The sequence below is a fragment of the Malaya genurostris genome, chromosome 1 (genome assembly GCF_030247185.1).
Source record: "Malaya genurostris strain Urasoe2022 chromosome 1, Malgen_1.1, whole genome shotgun sequence".
NCBI lineage: Eukaryota > Metazoa > Arthropoda > Insecta > Diptera > Culicidae > Malaya > Malaya genurostris.
This window is the reverse complement of record NC_080570.1, coordinates 24,371,830-24,394,920: the sequence shown is the minus strand read 5'-3', so window position 1 is coordinate 24,394,920 and position 23,091 is coordinate 24,371,830. Positions and strand designations below refer to the sequence as shown.

The 23,091-nt window shown below is 35.6% G+C and overlaps 1 protein-coding gene across 1 annotated transcript in view; it reads right to left on the bottom strand.

Annotated features, from left to right (window-relative positions):
• Positions 1-23,091, bottom strand: part of LOC131435087 (uncharacterized) — a 64,306-nt gene that overhangs the window by 27,645 nt on the left and 13,570 nt on the right. The window contains exon 2 of the mRNA XM_058602600.1: positions 17,065-17,926. Coding sequence (XP_058458583.1) covers positions 17,065-17,146 — 82 coding nt within the window. The 5' untranslated portion in view covers positions 17,147-17,926. The remainder of the gene's footprint in view (positions 1-17,064; positions 17,927-23,091) is intronic.

The window sequence follows — 23,091 nt, the reverse complement described above, 5'->3', positions numbered from 1 at the left end:
TGTGTACGGAATTGCAACCTGTCAAATGGCGAAAAACTGACACAATTTATTGGTTATGCTAGTTGTTGGCCAAACAAACGCATAGTTCTTTGGGAATATGTTAATGATTCTAAAAAGACCCGACTCGAAGAATTCAGGAATTAGAGACTGGACATGAGTTCAAGAACTACATTCCGAACTTAGAACAGGCTCAGAATACAATTGCAATTTAGTTTTTGAATTAGTTGCGAAACTGAATTCAGTTCCGGAATCCAGTTCCAACATGCAGGTTTTGAATTCTAAACCTGTATTCTGGAACTAAGTTCCTGAGACATAATTTTGAAACTGAGTTCTCCTCCCGACGATCGAAGTCCAAATAAAAGCACGACTTGAGCGTTTAAGGTTTTGTACCACGCTAAAATTCAAGTGCACAATGAAATGAATCAGAAATGCATCTAACAGCAAATTTGCTTTTTCCAAATTTAATCTGAACTTAAAACAGATGAAATTCACTTTATTTTTACATCTCGATTTCGATGCTTCTGAATTCAATTTTCGGATTCTGAACAGAACGCTGAGAAATGAAACTCTGCTTCAGAACAAATTTTGCAGAACTCTACTTAGAAATAATATATCACTAATTCTTTGATTGATACGAAAGAGTACATCAAATTAAAATTTTGTTCCTCATGATTTAGCCGGCTCTATTTTTATCAGTGTATGGAACTGTCAAAAATAATCATGCTCTAGAGCAAAAGTTCTTATCATAGAAATGATGAAAATAACTACCGAACTGTCAGATTTGAGAGTTTTTTGGGGTTTTATAACAAGACACAATGATTTAATTGGTTGTCATGAAACTTGGTAACTTTATTCTAAGGATATCATAGTATGTTCAAACTTGTATAACACGAGCAGCATTGCCAAGTTCCAAGATTTATCTGACAAATGCCAGATTTTTCTCGCTTCGCCAGACACTCTAACTAACCTGATCTTTTGCCAGACTTTACAAATATTCCCAGATTTTATCAGATTTCACCAGATCTTTACGGTTTTGGTCTTTATACGGTAGGTGGTGAGACCTTTTATTTTGCTCACTGAAAATGAATAAGCCCAGAGACAGATTTTTGAAAAAAAAAAAAACAAGGCAATTCTGCACACGAGTGTCATGTCAAGTGTCAGCAGGGATGCCATATTTGCAGATTTGTGCAGATATCTGAAACAAGCTTCAGACATGCTGTTGTTGAAGACATTTCTAGAGACTGCTGAAAATCGTGTTTTTCGCATTTTTTTTTGCTTTTTTCAACCCTGCCTGAAGGAATTTAAAATTTTCTCTGAGTGCCTGTCCAAAGTTTCCGCTCGCTAAAAGTCCTGCGCCAAATCTTTGCGGCTGAAGGCTGAAAGATATTTTTTAACCAGTCAATCATCCATTTCTTATGTAATCTTTTATTATTTTTTTTTTCTACCGTCTCGGAATTTTTGGCTCGTGCTTGTGACACGCGTTCCGTAACCGAGTGGGTTACTAATTAACATATTCCCTCCGCACATGCAGCTGCCGGTACGAGGATTTGCTTCTCATTAGTGGCATTGCGCCACTCATCGTTCCATCGGCGAACATGGGTTGATGGATGGGACCACGAAGTACGAAGTGCGTGGTGCCGTCGGACTTTTAATTGATATGTTTTACTGCAGCCGGTTTGGGTTGACGAAGACAGTTTAATGCATAAAATATTAGTTCCAATTAATTATGTTAAACTCACGCGAGATCCCAGTGGGTTCGAAACTTTTAAGCCACTGACAACCGTTGATGCAGCAGATCGAAGACCCTGGCAAAACGAGAGCCGTGAAACATGGTTATTAACTTTCAATCCTGTGCACCGTGCATGACTTTCGAAGTGAGCATATATCAGTGAGAGGGTTTTATCACTTCCGGTTTCACGTTAGACTGTTTGTTTGCACACATGATCGAATAGTGTTGGTCCCAGTTTGTTGGTTTTGCACAATAGACCATATCGAAAAGCTCCGGGAAAAGCACTTTCTCGCCTGTCGAATGAATAATATAAGCCCTTTATCATTATCGAGTGACTACGACTGAGCGGAGGTGGAACGGATATCCATGGTCTTCGACGATACATTTGGTCTTTATCGAACAGCAATAATTCAAAAGATGCTGCTACCCTTTGCCTACCGTGAGACTCACTGTAATCAAGCATTCTTCGAGATTTCCTTCCCCCATCCCGCAAAACCGGTCGGTCAGTCGTGTGTTGTCGATTATTCCAAGCACCATCATTATCACCAGCACAGATCATCAAGATGAGGAGGGAGGCTGCGAAAGGCAGTAACAAGCATGATTACAGCATCGGTTTTATGATGAAGTAGTAGCAACAGTAACCGAAATTAACCGTGCCAATGACAGTTCTTTTCGATTTTTACATAGTCGTCTTCGGCAGTTGCATCATATCGAGTTTGTTTGTTGTTTTTTGTATTGTATTTTCACTGATTTTCGCACACTTTCTTTGCTCTTGTTTCCATTCGTTACGCTGGCTGCCGGGTAGTTAGACTTGATCAGTTGGATCAGGATTTGATTTGCTTTGTATTGTATTCGATGGATGATCTAAATTAATATTATAAAGACTGTCCCAGAATGTATGAACGCACTTTGATTTCGCTGTAAATAATTCACGAGTGTTAGATATTCAAATTTTATTCGATATACTGATAATATTAGACTACAACAACAGAATATTATTCTCAACATTTGCCACTTAGCCATTGCACTGTGGTCCGGATCCACAATTTAGGGGGACAAAAACATTTGTGGCTTAGCCTTATACTTTAGAGCTATGATGTCTTCGGAACAAATGATCAGTGAAAGATAAGCCATATTTTGAAGCATATGGTATTAGGGTGGTCCTAATTATTAGGGTGATGCAAAAATTATTTTCCGTATGTGTTGAGATAGAGGACTGCATCCTTCTGCAAAACTGTAGGAAAACTTATATCAAGCAACTTTGCCGAAAACACTATTGTAGTATCTCTAACGGTTTTAGTGTTACAGCTATTTTAATAGATCAACTTAGGGTGTTCCTAAAAAAATCAGATTTTTTGCTCTAGCTTTCATAATATTCACTTCTCGATTTTGGTGTCTTTGAATATCTTTTAGAGTTTGTTGAAACCAATTTTTTCATGACTAGCGCATTCAGGTAGCGTTTTCTGAACCGAAGTTATGAGCAAAACTAGTTCAAAAACAGATAATTTTTAAACTGCTATATCTAACATTGGAGCAAACGAAAAAAAAATCGGTTTCTTTCATTTGATAGAAAATACTTTCGAGCATGTTTATAGAAAAAATGGCGGAGGAGATATTTTTTAAAATTTTTTAAATTGTGTTCAAACATTGGGTTTTTTCATTGAAAAATGCTCTTTCATGTAAGACATTTATTAGCTATACATATTAAAATAAGGTATTGCTGTCTTCTAGCGTGTTAAAATTAAAAATGTTATTTCAGCTGCATAATCGGGAAGATGGAGTACACTCACGTTGGTTGTTACTCTATTCGATAATGCTATTACAGGATCAGACGTTAAAAGAAATCGTTTGAATACATCCTCCAGATTCACAAAACGATTGAGTTTCTGCGGATGGAACTGCCTATACTTGCGAATTGATTTATTTCGACTCTCTTGCGCTTCCTTACTGTACATATAAATAGGAAGCAAAGCATGTTTTATAATTGCAGTCCCATGCACCAGAAGTTTATGCACAGTTGGCGACAGAGCATACCATCCATACAGCTCCACAAAACGAATTCTTGTTTGCTCAGTAAACTCCTGGAAAGCAGGTACCGAAATCTTCACATTGCTGTTTATCAACGTTAAGATTATAAAAAACCGTTCAAGTATATTTCCATTTAACTCGGTGATTTACGCTACTGTGTTATATTCTTTGAAAAATCTACGGGCCCAGTTTCCATCATTCGAGTTGCCGCCTCCAGGTAATGGTTCACCAATGCCAGACCCTGTCTGCTTGGAGCGAAATCAATCTTCAGTATAGGAACGCCATCGCACGGCATCACATTCAACATATCATGTCAATTGTGTGGGTGCGCAGGGCTGCTATTTTTGCGCGCAAGAATTTGACATTTCTCTTCCCTACTTCTATGTACGAGATTCGATGCAGACTCACCTGAGGACACCATGCTCGCAAAAAAGGATGTTTCCAATGATTTATTCTGGAAATGTGCGAGCTGGATATCTTGTTAATATGATGTCTTTGCTAATACGTAACCCTAGCTGCTCTTTTAATGCCGTTAGTATGTTTGTCTCTTGCTCCTTGACATGCTAATTTTGTCGGGACACGCGCCATGTCGGTTTCTCAATGTGCAAACAATAACTCACTTTTAGCCAAAGTTCCATAGATCGAATCATTGCGTGTAGAGGCGAAATTCCAAATTGATATTTGTTTGGATTCTTCTCACTTGTTTCAGTTCTTGAAAAATTCAGAGCTTTTCCTGAGCGCTTGCATATGTACCAAGCTTGGGAGTGTATGCCTGTTATGTCGTTTAACACTTTCGTATCGTTCAGGCAGAACACTAGCTTCGTTGATACAAATACTTTCCCCAGTACTGTGGGAGAAAGCTCTGCAATTTCTGCATTTACTTTGTCCACTTCCGTGTTAGTTCCGTGTTTTCCTTTTGAAAGATTATTATTCTGGGCAGCAAAGGGAAACAGATGAAGGATAATTGTTGTTCCAGATTATCCAGCCTTCTTGCTCAACAATCAATCGCAAGGGAACCAAACAGATAGCAAATAATGTACAGTAAGGAAGCGCAAGAGAGTCGAAATAAATCAATTCGCAAGTATAGGCAGTTCCATCCGCAGAAATTCAATCGTTTAGTGAATCTAGAGGATGTATTCAAACGATTTCTATTAACGTCTGATCCCGTAATAGCATTATCGAATAGAGTAACAATCAACGTGAGTGTACTCCATCTTCCCGATTATGCAGCTGAATTCACATTTTTAATTTTAACACGCTAGAAGACAGCAATACCTTATTTTAATATGTATAGCTAATAAATGTCTTACATGAAAGAGCATTTTTCAACGAAAAAACCCAATGTTTGAACACAATTTAAAAAATTTTAAAAAATATCTCCTCCGCCATTTTTTCTATAAACATGCTCGAAAGTATTTTCTATCAAATGAAAGAAACCGATTTTTTTTTCGTTTGCTCCAATGTTAGATATAGCAGTTTAAAAATTATCTGTTTTTGAACTAGTTTTGCTCATAACTTCGGTTCAGAAAAACGCTACCTGAATGCGCTAGTCATGAAAAAATTGGTTTCAACAAACTCTAAAAGATATTCAAAGACACCAAAATCGAGAAGTGAATATTAAGAAAGCTAGAGCAAAAAATCTGATTTTTTTAGGAACACCCTAAGTTGATCTATTAAAATAGCTGTAACACTAAAACCGTTAGAGATACTACAATAGTGTTTTCGGCAAAGTTGCTTGATATAAGTTTTCCTACAATTTTGCCGAAGAATACAGTCCTCTATCTCAACACATACGGAAAATAATTGTTGGATCACCCTAATAATTAGGACCACCCTAATACCATATGCTTCAAAATATGGCTTATCTTTCACTGATCATTTGTTCCGAAGACATCATAGCTCTAAAGTATAAGGCTAAGCTACAAATGTTTTTGTCCCCCTAAATTGTGGATCCGGACCACTGTGCATTGTAGACTAGCTGGCGCACCTCCTTGCGAACGATGATTAAATTCCGTACAGACTTCTTGGCGACAAGTTTTGACACTTTTTTTCCAATCTTATTCGAACTGTTGAATGGTTTCGGCTGCCGAGACATGTTTCCTAAGATGTGCCTTCGTTAATGCCCAAAATTCCTCAATTGGTCGAAGTTGTGGGCAATTTGGTGGATTCATGTCTTTTGGGACGAAAGTGACATTTTTGGTAGTATATCATTCTACCGTTGATTTCGAGTAGTGGCAAGAAGCAAGATCTGGCCAGAAGACAACAGGATCCTTGTGGCTTCGAATCATGGGTAGAAGTCGTTTTTGTAAACATTCCTTGATGTATATTTCGCTGACTGCTTCAATGAACAGTGAAGGGTTTCGAAATCATACCGCAGCTACAAATTGCTTGCCAGACCATAGCTTTCTTACCAAATTTTTCCACTTCAATTGATGTCTCGAACACTTGCCCTTCTCGCACCGTATAATATTGTGGTCCCGGCACGGATTTGTAATCGAGTTTCACGTAGGTTTCGTCGTCCATGATTATGCAGTTCAAATTTCCAGCAAGAATCGTATTGTACAGCTTTCGAACCCTCGGCCTGATCGATGCTCGTGTTTCGGACGAAGAACATTTGACTTCGAAGTGCCCACTTTTTTGGCCACATCCCGAACTGAAACCTCCTTCTTTTGCTCGAACGCCTTCAGTATATGTTTATCCAACTGAGGGTTAGCGGGACCTTTTTTTCGACCCGTTTTCGGTTCATCCTCAAAGGTGTTATCCTCACCGAACTTCCTGATTGTATTTCGCACGGCTTTTTCACTTACTACTTCCATTTTTGCTATCTTTCTCACTGACAGTTCGCGTTCTGTGCACCTTTGTACACAATTTTTCGACGTTGTTCTGCTGAAAGTCCACGCATTTCGAAACAAACTAATGAAAACGAATAAACAACTGCACAAGTGGTTAGAGAATTATTCTATTTCAAGTGGTTAGAGAAGAGTGTAAACAACAGGACGCAGCCATAAAAATTGACAGATTCTGAACCATAGCGAAATGGCAGCGGTTTTTTGTTGCTTCAATACTTTTTGGGACAGTCTTTAATGTGGCATCGTTCACTTCAACAAAGTTGATAGTTTCATTGATGTGTGTTTAACTTGTACTGAGGAATGCAAAGTGTTTCATAAACAAAATACGATAACAACGATAACAACAATAACAACAATAACAACAATAACAACAATAACAACAATAACAACAATAACAACAATAACAACAATAACAACAATAACAACAATAACAACAATAACAACAATAACAACAATAACAACAATAACAACAATAACAACAATAACAACAATAACAACAATAACAACAATAACAACAATAACAACAATAACAACAATAACAACAATAACAACAATAACAACAATAACAACAATAACAACAATAACAACAATAACAACAATAACAACAATAACAACAATAACAACAATAACAACAATAACAACAATAACAACAATAACAACAATAACAACAATAACAATAATAACAACAATAACAACAATAACAACAATAACAACAATAACAACAATAACAACAATAACAACAATAACAACAATAACAACAATAACAACAATAACAACAATAACAACAATAACAACAATAACAACAATAACAACAATAACAACAATAACAACAATAACAACAATAACAACAATAACAACAATAACAACAATAACAACAATAACAACAATAACAACAATAACAACAATAACAACAATAACAACAATAACAACAATAACAACAATAACAACAATAACAACAATAACAACAATAACAACAATAACAACAATAACAACAATAACAACAATAACAACAATAACAACAATAACAACAATAACAACAATAACAACAATAACAACAATAACAACAATAACAACAATAACAACAATAACAACAATAACAACAATAACAACAATAACAACAATAACAACAATAACAACAATAACAACAATAACAACAATAACAACAATAACAACAATAACAACAATAACAACATTAACAACAATAACAACAATAACAACAATAACAACAATAACAACAATAACAACAATAACAACATTAACAACAATAACAACAATAACAACAATAACAACAATAACAACGATAATAATTAATTCATCGATATTAACGATAAAATCGTTAATAAAGATAACAACGAAAACAACGATTGCGGCAATAGCTACAATAACAAAGATAATAACAAAATTACCGATAATAACGTTAACAACAATTACAACGATAACAGCAATAAGAACGATAACAATGATAAATAGGACTTAAAAAAGAATAAATAATAACGCTACAACGATATAAATTAATCCAACGATAGTAACGATAAAATCGATAAAATCAATATTTTTTGATGCCAAATATCTTAGAAAACCTTTTTTTAAATCGATTTGGAACTAAAGAAAGACAACCCAAGGAAACCGCGTAGCCTCGAAAATCCGCGAAGAAAAACCGCATAAAACGCGTAAAAAAAGACTTAAGAGTTTCAAACCAAGGACAAAGATAAAAAGAGTGTCAAGGAAGATGACATAAAAATCGAACACAAAGACACAAAAAAACGAGATACAAAGTCGAAGGCACATGACACAAAAACAGTGACATGATGACAAAGACACAAAGACTCAACAACAGAAACACAAAGACGACACAAAAAAGACAAAAACACAAAGCCAAATACCCAAAAAAAAGCCAAAAAGAAAGAAGCCAAAGACAAGCAAAAAAGAAACAAAAAAGACAAAGATGTTTACCACGAAGACAAAAAGCCATGAAAGATAAAAAACAAAGACAAACCAATGAAGACAAAAAAAAGACAAGACAAAGATGCAGACGACAAAGGAGACAAAGAAGACAAAGAAGACAAAGAAGACAAAGAAGACAAAGAAGACAAAGAAGACAAAGAAGACAAAGAAGACAAAGAAGACAAAGAAGACAAAGAAGACAAAGAAGACAAAGAAGACAAAGAAGACAAAGAAGACAAAGAAGACAAAGAAGACAAAGAAGACAAAGAAGACAAAGAAGACAAAGAAGACAAAGAAGACAAAGAAGACAAAGAAGACAAAGAAGACAAAGAAGACAAAGAAGACAAAGAAGACAAAGAAGACAAAGAAGACAAAGAAGACAAAGAAGACAAAGAAGACAAAGAAGACAAAGAAGACAAAGAAGACAAAGAAGACAAAGAAGACAAAGAAGACAAAGAAGACAAAGAAGACAAAGAAGACAAAGAAGACAAAGAAGACAAAGAAGACAAAGAAGACAAAGAAGACAAAGAAGACAAAGAAGACAAAGAAGACAAAGAAGACAAAGAAGACAAAGAAGACAAAGAAGACAAAGAAGACAAAGAAGACAAAGAAGACAAAGAAGACAAAGAAGACAAAGAAGACAAAGAAGACAAAGAAGACAAAGAAGACAAAGAAGACAAAGAAGACAAATAATACAGAAAAGACAAAAAAACAACGAAGACAAAGAAGGCAAAAGAGCCAACAAAGACGAAGAAGACGTAACATGAAAGAAGAAAGACAAAAAAGGTCAGATGAGCGAATAAAAACTAATGAAGGAAACTAAAACACTTTTTATTGTTTTGATTAGACAGATTTTATCCGTAGGGCAATTCACTTCAAGATTAAATACGAAACTAAAAAAAAGCTGCACTTCTAATTTTTAGTATGAAAATTAGTAGATGGTAGAGCGTGACGGGTAAATCGATGCCTTTCACGCCGCCTCCAGGTGTTTCAGTTTGTATTGATGAATTGTTACACTAAGGTAATCACATGTAAGAGAAAAATGAAATAAATTATTCAAGGTAAATCGATTGGGTCTCGGAGTTGAAACATTTTTCCGCTTTTCAAACTTTAAAAAATACCAGACTACTGCGACTTTGACTCTGTGCGAAAGAAAACAGTGGCAGTAAACTGTCCTAAAATTCACAGTTCAGCAACTAGAGGTGTGCGAAACAGCTTCGAACCGATCAGCTCACCAAAGTAAAGCGATTCGATGTATCAGCTCATAAGCTAAAAATTTTTTGAAATTGTCATACTAGCAAATATCTGCGAATCGTTATTGTTGAATATCTGCAAAGCTGACATCCCTGACTGTACATTAGCCTACTGAGTGGGAGGAACGGAAAAAAGCTCATGGCTTGTATACACATTTCTTCTTGTTTAGAACTCGCCTTTCAAGAGCCGAAAATTCGTTCAGCTCGTAGCTCGTGTTCCCTCCTCATAATGAATGAGTTGCGGTTTTTAATGAGAGCTGTGAGCTGTCAACTCACTTTAAATGATTCAGCAGCGAATTGCACATCTCAGCTCAGAGCCACATTAAAATGTTTCAAGGATGCAGACATTCAAACTTTTGGACTGGCATCCTTGTTCTGAAAATAAACCAAAGAAACGATAATTACGACTAACATAAAACATGTTGATCCTAGAGACGAAAGAAAAAGAACAATTAGGGAGTTGACTTTGCGACCCAGGTAATCCGGTTCCACGTTTGTATACGGTTTAGTTTTTACCATTTATCCACTGCTCATATTTTGGAGACCTTCAACAAGACCAAACAAAAACACCCCAAACAACTCCATGCTTATGCAACATTTTTTCACCCTCTGGTCACTCCCACGTTGGCCGTATTGTCCACCACTAATCACTGCCATTTTTGTTTGCTTATACTTTTTTAATTGCATCCAGCGGTGATGACCCCACTGCGAAAAAAAAAACTCAGCTCCGACTGAGCAAGCGGGGACATCTCATAATCGTTATTTACTGCATTACGTTATTTTACTTCAGAAGCTTACTTCGGTCCTGAAGGACGGAGCGTAGGGGGAGATCTCGGAACGACCGAAGTTCACAGTCCGTTAGTATTTTTTTTCGTCGGAATCGTTCCGTTTTGGAGTAATATTTGTCTCATCGTTCGGTTGTTGCCCCTTAGGTCTCGTTTGTCGATTGTCAAACCCAAATGGATGTCGTTTCGCAAAATGATGGCATTGTTTTGTTTGTTCGGCCAAACTTGGGACAGGTTTATTTTCCTACAAAAAAAACATCCTTCTTTTTATTACTAAATATCAATTAACAAACGACAGAAATCAACTGATACAAGAAAAAACGAGCGACACACCACTCAATTTCATAAAAAATGGAGGTTTCATATTTCTATATTTTGGGTTCTTTGCACTCACAATAAAATGTCACGTTTACAATTATATTTCAATACATGAAATTCCCAATTTGAATGATTTTGACGTGAATACGTCTTACTTTACTAAGGACTGCCTTTTCAAAACTCATTCTGCACAAGAATGGGCAGAACTTAATCGTGAATATTTCTTGTTGTATTTAACACATCAACGTAATTCTTTCCCCACACCATCGGAAATATGGTCAGAAATTTAGAATAAAAATCTCACTAGTATGAGATAACCACAAATTATTCTAAATTAAAGTTTCCTAAGATGTTTGGTATTGAACGAGCCTTAAGGTGAAATTAAGTGTCATTTTAATACGCGCAAAATTCCAACGAATCAGAATCACAAAACGTATCGTGCAAAACCGTTACATAGAAATAAGAAACACTTCCAGTGATTGAGCACAGTGGGCTTACCACACTAATATGCTAATAAAACAGAGTAATTGGAGTAGATAAGATTCGTGGTTGAGGAAAACCGGGTCTAAATAAAAATTGTTTCATTTAATTTTAATTATGTGTAAAAACCCTTGGTTATGAGTGAACAATTTTAGTTATGTGTAAAAACCCTTGATTATGAGTGAATTATGTGTAAAAACCCTTGATTATGAGTGAAGTGAATTTTTGAAGGAATCATAGATACCTTTGATTCACGCTCAACGAGCAGATATCAATAATTTATAGTTTTAGAATTCCTATAATCCAAAATGGCGGTTTTCGGTCTGTGAATATTCTTTCAAATTGCTTTATATTTTTTTTTGGGAGACGGATTTGATAAGTAAGTTATTGAAACTGAAGTCTTATTGATTCCAAACGTATATTTAGAAATCATAGATGACCACAAACGATTTGTTGTGGATATTTCTATTATAAATTAATTTAAACATTGAATTTTTAATGTCATCGGTCTTGTCCTCTACACCACCCTGTAATTTTCTGCTCTCGTGTGTGCTATATCGTTAGAATTCTGCGAGCGAAGCATTGAAAGTTTGCAAAATTCACACAACCAACTAGTGGTGGATAGGCATGTCTGTTTTATTAGTATTGACACCTTCCAGTTATGTCTCTAACATTTCCCACCCACCTTTCTTCTTAAAGGAAAAGCACAAAAGTGATTACAAAACGTTGAATCCCATAGTAGATATAATTACTTGTTTGGAGTGAAAATTGAATGACTATGAACACCTATGTCGGATTTCTCAATTCTGTATGAAATGTTCAAAACGACGTATGTAACATTGAGAGTTTCTCTTTGTTTACTTTCTCTTTCGATTATTGCGAAATATTCCTGCTTTTTTCGGTAATTTCTCCAGAGCAGATTAAAAGATGATAGCTTTAGTTATTATTATCGGTAAATAATTGGAGAGAAGGATTGCTAAGAGTGCCGTAATAACCAAAAGAGAAAGTAAACAAAGAGAATCTCTCATTGTTACATACGTCGTTTTGAACATTTTATACAGAATTGTCATAATCGAAAACAGAAATTTCTATTGAAATCACCAATGATTGCAAGATGATAGTTTTATAAATTTTGAGTTGCTTTCAATGAGTGTGTAGATGCAGTTGCCAGACTAAAAATACTCGATGTTTCGTTATTCATACATTTTAAAAGTGCCACATTACGCATTTCGTAACTTTTTACTACTGGATTGAGGCTCTCCAAAAAGTATGTGTACTTGCATTTTGGTCTGCCACCCTACATCCTATGAGTAGTTGAAGTTATTATGTATAAAAGTTAAGATGTTAAATAACTTTGTAAGGGAAAGTCAAAATCGTGCGCAGTCTTTAAAAAATGTAATTTTATATTCTTAATAATTGTTCTCGAACATAGTAAGCATAAAAAACACGAATTTGTTGGGGGTTTTAATCGAAAATGCTTTATACATCCGAAATTTGTTGTGTTAGACCTACAGTCACTTAGGTAAAGTTTTTTTTTTCTTAAGAAGTTCTAAAGCTTTGTAGCAGACACCATTTTGTTATCTTTCAAGAGGAAAAAATATTTGAAGTTAACTTTTATCGTAGTAGGCTTTGTAATTTTTTATCGTAATCAAATTATGAAGCATATTTTTGTGAATTTTGTGTATCGGACCAACGGTTTAGCAGTTCTTGAATTAAGTTCGTCGTTTCAAATCACTGGGGTATTTTGGTATTTTTGCCCACTTTGGGATTGATTGTATATTGATTGTAATATCCACCAAATCTTGTTATATCTTGTGATTAGCTTCAATTTGATGCAACATGGTTTACTTAACATCGATGAAATCCATAAAGTTATATATATATATATATATATATATATATATATATATATATATATATATATATATATATATATATATATATATATATATATATATATATATATATATATATATATATATGAAGTGGCCATGTTGTTACCCTATGTCAGTTTTAAAGTTTGAATCCGGAAATTATAATGAAAGAAACTGCCAGCCCCAGCAACGTTTTAAGTACGATTCAGACGGTCCGGCTTCTTCCGTCACCGTCACCGGAACGTCAACGTCCGTCACCGTCATTCTGATTCACACGATCCGGTTTCCTACCCACTTAGAAAAAAACGTTCAACGGTGGTCCTTCATTGGTCCAATACGTTGGATCATTGGTCCAATGAAAGTCCAATCAATCGTTCAACGGGAGGCCAACACAAGACCTTCGTTTGCCGATTTTGAAACAGACCGTTGAACCGAATGCCATTTTTTTCGTTCAACAAACCCGTCAGACAGAGGTCCATTGTTGAGTCATTTTTAACATGAGGAGTTGGAGCCCCGTTGGACTAGTTTTAGTGCAGAATTTCTGAAGTTTTTTCCACTTATTTGTTTAAACTAACAATACATACCTGCACAATACTTCTACTTTACGTAGAATAAAAACAAATTTTCTTTCTATGTAAAGGTAACACTTCATTTTCACACTATTTTTGCAAGAGAAATAAAAACAACAAACTGTTCCAGCAAATTGAATGAATGTTTCGTGCAATATGTCGTTCAACAAGCGCTAAAAACCAACAAAATTGAACGGTCTGCTGAGAGGGTATCCGTGTCCGTCATGTCATTTTCTTACACGCTGAATTTGAAGGTCTTAGTTTCGCACAATTTTATTCCACTAATACAAAATCTGGGAGCTTTTGACGCCAATCGATCTGTTGTTTTCCTACCTTTTAATCTAATACATAAATTTCAAAAAGAGGAAAAAACAAAACAATCAGTTCCACTCAACAACGTAACGTACTTTGCAAATCTACTGATAAGTTTTATTACTTCTATGTGGTATATTTCGTTTAGAGTGGGATCTTGACACCGAATACATACACAACAAACGTCAGCTCAATACCGTAATCATATAAATCGTGCATGTGTGCGATAATCACACACTCAAGCAAATTGAGTAGTGAGAATCATAAGGCATATCTTATGATGCATCAAAAATCACCAAAATAATAATTTCATAATATAAATATGAAAAATATACCTCTGCAATACACATCTTATCTATCTTTATTATATTTTTTAGACGAACAACTTATGAACTACATAATATATGAGAGAACTTATGTTTATCATAGAAATTTCGCACAATGTTCCTAAAAATTTCGTATAAATTTCATAAGGCGTTTTATTGGAATTCCAATTTTCGGGATTTCATAAGGCGGTCTGATGATTCGCTTACGATATTCTTGTGGCTAAAAATCATACGAAATCATTATGATATTCCATATATTTTTTCCTGAGTGCACTCCGTCAAATATTCTTTCGGAGAAATGTTGACGGAGCTTGCCGTTGACGTTCCGGATCTCTGCTGGATCGTGTGAATGCGCAAAGGGAAAACTCATTTGACTAATTTTGACGGAGGCTGACGTTCCGGTGACGGTGACGGAAGAAGCAAGATCGTCTGAATCATACATTACTCGTGTTTCAAATATAGCAAAAATAGAACGGCTTCGTAAAACAGTTTTAAATTTGACAGTAGAACTGTTCGAATAAATAAAACTAGAACGTCTGCGGATACGTTTGTTTCAGTTTTAGTTCTATTATAGATCGCTCATATAATACACTCAGACAAATCCTCACTTCAATGCTACGTGAAAACGTATGTGATTTTATCCATATAATATTTCTTGTAATACTTATGTGAAGTATAGGTGGCACAGAATGAACTCATGAAATTTGATAATATACCATTCTTATGAAATATTCATAAAAATCTGGAGAAATCTATGTGTTCTGTGACACAGAATCTGTGTGTCAAAATAGGCAAAATAAATCTGTGTTTTCAAATAAAAATCTGTAAATATGGTAACTCTGCCAGGAAAATGTCACTGAAGCTCAGTTACCCGCATACGCATGGCTGCCAGATGGCTGACTAAACGCTGCCAGCTGGAAAAATATGGCTGGCAGACATTCTGGTGACCGACTGCCTCACCGCTGCCAGATATACAACTCAAACGATACAACCGTATCCACCAGGATTTTTCCACAATGAAATCTTTGACATTTTCAGCGAAGGTGAGAGGATGAAAACGCTCGGCTTTGTTTGTCAAATTGGATTTGACAACCGTCACTGAATCAATTTTTGTAACCATCTGGTGGCCATGGCTGCCCAGGTAGCCAAAACGTTATGCGGGTAAGTGAGCAAAAAAAAGTTCCTACGACAGCCTTTTCTAATCAGGGTTGCCACACATACAGATTAATCTGCATTTTACAGATTTTTCAGATAAATTTGTGATCAAGATTCTGTACATGCAGATTACAGATTATTGGGAAAAAATACAGATTTGTACAGATTTTTGATAGCGAGGATTAACAATTGAATAAAGATCAAGTTAAAATATATTAAATAATGGTATTGATTATTTTTTCAAAGTGAAAACATTATTCTGATTGTGTGTTAAAAAGACGATGAAACTAAATGTAAAAGAGTATGTTAAAGACATTAAACACAGATGTTCTATCTGCTAATAAAGATTTGTTTATGCTTACTTTGATTTACAACTAGTGTAGCGTAATTGCTTATGCTTTCAAAAATTGCTTCTGATAAGATGAAAAGATGACGGCCTCGGCCATAACGTAAGGTAGTAAAGAAGAAAGATTGCCGATTGCATTATACATAATGAACGAAAGTGAAAATAATCTAATTAAGTTCACACTTTCAGATTAGATTTTAAAAGTTTTTCGTCAAATTATTATTTCGAGAGGCCCAAACGCAAAAACAACTTCCAGAGTATTTTCAACTACAACATCATAAAATTCAGACTAAGAAAAGTTTTGGTTTCTTTAAATTTGGGTTCTAAAGACTTTCATTCCGTTGTGCTTCGATTTCTTATCACTTCTATATACAGATTTTCAATACAGGTTTTTGAGCTCCCGATACAGATTTTTCTTCTGAAAAATGCAGATTTAAATGTGGCAACCCTGTTTCTAATGCCTATCCCAGAAAAAATATCTAAAATCGGTAACTATCTATATCATAAGTGAATTATCGGTGAATTCTGGGACAACATATCTGTATTAGGGTTTGCACGATGACGACACAAATGAACTGCCGATGAATAAAGTTCATCTTTGACAGTTGCCGTGTACTTGTTTTGTTTTGCGACTGCAAGTTAAAAATTGAAAAAAGTACGAAAAAGTGCCTGTTCAAAACGTATTCCACAGTGAAAATAACTAAAAAGATTGCCCTGTATGTGTTTCCAGCATCAAGGAGCGATATATGTATGAATCTGTTGAGTGTGAGGCGACTTGCAATTTTTACATTCGAACGATGAACTTTTAAACTGTAAACAAGTACACGTCGACTGTCAAAAAAAGTTCATTCTGTTCATTTTTGTGAGGTTATGTCATGTTCGTGCAAAACCTAATTGCGGTATAGAGGTCAAAAATCCTAGTATACCTGGGAACGTTGTATATGAGTACACAAACAATAAATTCTCGAAAACAAAATCTGATCTCTACTTTACCGAACAGAATTCATAAACAAATGTTGTGGTTTGCGATTCGGAGACTCGAATCGGGTTACAATTTTTCACAACACTCCGATCCGGACACCGACGCATTACTCACCCGAGAATAACAGGTGCTCCGCTCGTACAGAACCGACGATCAGCAACAGAATGGTCATGCACATGTTGTATTCATTTTGCATGTTTCCCGACCGTGTTTCCTCGTGCTGCCGCAAGTTTCGGTTCGTACCCGGACCGAGATAGGCCGTGTTCCGTTTTATCCCCCCGCCGCAGGAACCGATGCCGGAGCAATTTTTGCTCACCCGGATCCGAAATAGTTTTCACTTGTTCGTTCGACAATTTAGATTTATCCGTTCGAATTAATTATTTCCTATTATTGCTGTTTGCTTTTTTTTTCACTTTACCCTATTCACATGCCGGTGACACATTCCGGCTGGCTGGCTGTGGGTGCCAAAGTGTGGGGCCCGCTAATTCTAATTCACATCTGGTACCAAAAACGGCAACTGTTGCCCGGAAGGCTGCTATTCTGTTTCGTCGTTTCTCTCTCTCGCGGTTCGTATTCTTTGTAACGGATCTGCATAACCCTTAGCAGATTAGGATAATACAAATCCGCCAGCTTAGTCGGGCGGCATCTTGAGCGATTCCCATCGTCAGCGGATTTCGGTGTCCCTGATCGCACTTTTTTTTTCTTCACCTCAACCCTAAGCGGTACGAAATGAAGTCATGTATGGAAATAATTTGCCCCGGCGTGCGGAGGGATTTGAATATATTTATATGTTTTTTTTTGCACTGCGATTTCCGTCCGTTCACTGTCTCCACGGAAGAATTTGCATTTTTAGTCACTTTTTTTCGCTGGGGGATCTCACTTTGCCCCCGCTACAGCCCGACGTTAATGGCTTGCCGTGACACTTGCTTCTTGTTGGTTGGTTGGTCGGTCGGACGGTCGGTTTGTGGCTAGAAAGCTGAAAGTAATAGAATACAAAACAAATAGTAAAGTCAATTTGCGGTACTGATTTGCAGTTGGTGATAAGTTCATAGTGGGGATGCTGGAAAGTTAGGCACACAGTCGCTTAAAAAAAACAAGGATCTGAAAATGTGGGGAAAACCCGGGAATCGGTTCTTGAATGACTTTAGTCATTTGTTATACGTTTCGTCTTCGAGAACATTTCTGTCGTTTTATCTTTTCTTTTATCACGATTGAACATCGTTTGCTTTCAGAAATTTTCTTTCGAATTCATCGATATAAACTAGTTCCTTTTTTAAATTTACGTCACGTTTTCAACTCATTAGTGCATTAACAGTTTCTGTTGAACTACTAATGCCACCTCACAGTTCAACATGAACCGCTAAGCAGTAAATGCTTAAGATCAGGTTCGTTCGAAAAACGTGTTTATTTGAATAGTACATTTTATCTTTCGCATATAGAAAGGAGTGAGAACCGACTTTTGAAGCGAGGACCAGAGGGCCGACTATCATATACCATTCGACTCAGTTCGTCGAGTAAGCAAAATGTCTGTGTGTGTATAGGGTTGCCACCTGCACGGGCCTAGATGAAGCTGCCGGGCTGCCGGACTTACAAAAAAGCTACTGAGTTCGACAACTCTTGAAGATTCATATGACTCAATTCATTATGAAATAATTATTAGCTAACACTCAGGCAAAAAATATATGGAATTTCATAATGATTTCGTATGGTTTTTAGCCACAAGAATATCGTAAGCGAATCATAAGGCCGCCTTATGAAATCACGAAAATTGGAATTCCAATAAAACGCCTTATGAAATTCATACGAACTTTTTAGGAATATTGTGCGAAATTTCTATAACAAACATAACTTCTCTCATATATTGTGGAGTTCATATGTTGTTCGTATGAAAACTATTATAGTGATAGATGAGATGTATGTTGCAGAGGTATATTGTTCATATTAATCTTATGAAATTATGATTTTGGTGATTTTTGATGCATCATAAGATTTGCCTTATGATTTTTACTACTCAATTTGCTTGAGTGAAGCTTAACTTCTAATCAATACTCAACGAAAGACAGACTGGAAATCGCTAGATTATCAGATGGGATTGCGAATAAAGAAATTGTTCTCTTTAGAGACAGGACCCGAACTATAGGATAATGAATTCTGTTCACACTATAGGTTGTTGCAGATGGATCTTCCAGTCAGTAAGACTAACAGCTGGTGCAATTTTAAAACAGTTACCACAGAAAAACTGCCGTTAGCATTTAAACAACAGCACAAATTTAAAACTGAAAGCGGACATGAAAACACTGCTGAATGGCATAAAATTGATTTCATTTGTTACTGATTTTATCGTAAGTGTCAAATATGACAACCAAACCACAAAAAAAAACAAAAATTACTGCTTACATTACTCGAACCATAAGATATTTAAATCTTATCTGTCATTATATAACACTGAACATTAGCAGCAAGCCAATCAGACGTGTTTTGTCTTCTCTACGATTATTTTGAGCTTCCAAAATATTTATTGTCCTATAAAAACTACTATATTGGGTTTTTAACACTCTTGCGTAGAGTAAAACAGATTGATTTATTTAAAATAATTGTGTGTGCATACTATTTACACTCTGAAAAAAAAGATCGGATGACATTTGGTTCTCTGATTCATGGGTGACTCTAAGGCAAGACCTGACAACTGGCTTCTTATTCTTCCTTCCGAATCATCCTTCTCGTCGTTTTCGCCCTGTAAAATAAATACCAACTAACTGTTTACGTATCGGCTACCGTGTTGCCATATTTACAGATTTTGTAATTTCTTGACACTGAGAAAAAAATATTTATTCAATTTAAATTTTAAGACTCGATCTTTGATTCAAAATAAACATGAACAATGAATGCATTAATTATATTAACGTAATATAATTAATTGAGCATACTTCTACTCTTAATTTTTTTTTGCGTTGTATTTATCCTCTTCTGTCTTCAAACGAAAAGCTACAAATCGTTTTATTAAAGAATGTTTAAATTTGTAAATTTGGATTCAGGCATAGGATAGAGTAATCAATTGTTGTCAACTTTTTCACCTCAACGTATTCTTCGCTATGTCACCATTAGTAAAATAATCTAATGTTTAATTTCATTTGGAAAATAAGTTATTATATCAAGTTATTATATTTCATTGACTTACGCCACACTCATTCCTGCTTTTATGACAAAACACGAAATATCTCATTCTTGTTGAACGCAACATCAAATCCATTGTTGACGTATTACCAGATCTTTTGGAAACCGGAAAAAAGTCAAGTTTGGATAGAAATGCTTAGTGCGACCACAACACTTCATTCTTCTCGTAAACTTTCGAATTGACATTAATTAACCAAATCTTTTTTTACTACACTTTAATTCACTAAGAAGAAAAACGGTTTGATGCTGATTTTAATTACACATTGCTGATTGTGAAATATTCTCTGAAAATTTTCATTTTCATTGGTGAGCTAAAATTATACTTGTTTTCTGATTTTCTATATAACAGTTCGGCTGAAAAGTTCGTATCGTTCAATAGAAACACACATTTTTTTGCCAAAGTTCGTTTTTATTATTCAACATAATTGCCATCAGAGGCGATACAGCGATTATAGCGATCTTCCAACTTTTCGATACCATTTTTGTAGTACGATTTGTCCTTTGCCTCAAAATAGGCCTCAGTTTCAGCGATTACCTCTTCATTGCTTCTAAATTTTTTACCAGTGAGCATTCTCTTGAGGTCTGAGAACAGGAAAAAGTCACTGGGGGCCAAATCTGGAGAATACGGTGGATGAGGGAGCAATTCGAAGCCCAATTCGTTCAATTTCAGCATGGTTTTCATCGACTTGTGACACGGTGCATTGTCTTGATGAAACAAAACTTTTTTCTTCTTCAAATGAGGCCGTTTTTTTAAATTTCGTCCTTCAAACGCTCTAATAACGCTATATAATAGTCACTGTTGAAGGTTTTTCCATCTTCAAGGTAGTCGATGAAAATTATACCATGCGAATCCCAAAATACAGACGCCATAACCTTACCGGCCGATTGTTGAGTCTTTCCACGCTTTGGGTTCGGTTCATCGCGTGCAGTCCACTCAGCTGACTGTCGATTGGACTCCGGAGTGAAGTGATGGAGCCATGTTTCGTCCATTGTTATATATCGACGAAAAAAATCGGTTTTATTTCGATATAACAGCTCCAAACACTGCTCAGAATCATCAATTCGTTGTTGTTTTTGATCGATTGTGAGCTCACGCGGCACCCATTTTGCACAAAGCATTCTCAAATATTCGTGAATAATATGTCCAACACGTTCCTTTGATATCTTTAGGGTGTCAGCTATCTCGATCAACTTCACTTTACGGTCATTGAAAATCATTTTGTGGATTTTTTTCACGTTTTCATCGGTAACAGCCTCTTTTGGACGTCCACTGCGTTCATCGTCTTCGGTGCTCATATGACCAGTACGAAATTTTGCAAACCACTTACGAATTGTTGCTTCGCCCGGTGCAGAGTCTGGATAAAACTCATCAAGCCATTTTTTGGTATCGGCGGCACTTTTTTTCATCAAAAAGTAGTGTTTCATCAACACACGAAATTCCTTTTTTTCCATTTTTTTCACAATAACAAAAGTAGCTTCACTCAAAATGCAATATCTCACAAACTAATAATCAGACAGCTATCAAATTTATACACGTATCTTTTGAAGGGTGGTACTAACTGAAAATGGTATGGATTTAATTCTAGTGGCGCCCTCTCATAGAAACGATATGAACTTTTCAGCCGATCTGTTACTTGGCATCATTGCTCGCGTACCCTTCAAAAGTTGTTTCTTTTCACAATGCTCGGGTAGCAACATATAAATCAGCCAATCAGAAACTGGTCCATTTTGGAACAAAAGCAGTCCCTCCCCCAGTTGTCAGGTCTTATCTCAGGGGTGACTATTTCATACAATTTAGCTTGCTACTACTGAGTGTATTTTTTATGTTTCTAAATAATGTTGTATGTAAATAAGAATAAATTGTCGACAGTTGTTTCATTTAAATCTTACGTTGATTCATCAAAAAGTCATAAAACACATTTTACATGAATATTTGTTCCAATTGTCTTATTTGCAAAGTGATTCAAAACTCCCCATGATTCTTCAAAATGACAAAATTTAATTTAATTTTATAATCATTATAACTATGAAATGAATTCGAATTTTCGTATTCGGTAAGTTCTTAAACGGTTCATGTGACTTCTAGTTTAATCTTTATATAAAACGTTTGGAAAAATTACGTATTTCGGAGTTATTAGTCAGAATCAAAATGTTGTTCGAAATTCCCCATTTTCCCCTCAAGTCTCTTTTTATTGGGTTTTATACAAATTATCAGAGTTTTGCGGTATTTTAATGTAAATTTTCAAAGTTATGCAGTTTTCCATGCGAATTTTTAAAAGCTACGCGGATTTTTTATGCGAAATTTGAAAGTTGTGCGGTTTTCTGGTTCATTCTTGAAAACGTATGAAAAATCGAGATCTAGTGCTATTTCAAAAAAATAAAATAAGGTCGACACTCTGGGACTTTCGGGGAAATTTCGAAATAAGACCAGATATTGATGTTCCATCAATTTTTAAAACATCTGTCAACAACAGTTTTTCCTTAGTTTTGCGGTTTTTTATGAGAATTTTTAAAAGTTCTGCGGTATTTTCTTTATATCCATGGTATAGAAAATTGTTTCTAAGACCAGAATTATTTGTCCGCTTAGACAAAACCGTGCGCATCTCTTACGCTTCGTAGATCTTCCGGCAATTAACTCTTCAGTTACTCACAACAATTTTATGTTATTTGTGGCATAACAAGAAAAGTTGAAAATGCAACTCTCTTCACTTACAGAATACAGAATATTTTCTCCAATTTAAACTACTATCGGGCGCGGGACGTTTTCGTAACAAAAATGTGTACTCGATTTTCTCGGAGATGATTGAACCGATTTTCACGAGCTTATATTCAAATGAAAGGTCTCTTGGACCCATAAGTTGCAATAACAATTTTGAGTTACTAAGATTTGAACAAAGCTGATAAAAAGTACAGATGCTCTTTTGAAAAATCAGTCTTGAGTCGAAGACGTGTGTCAAGTTCCATCCA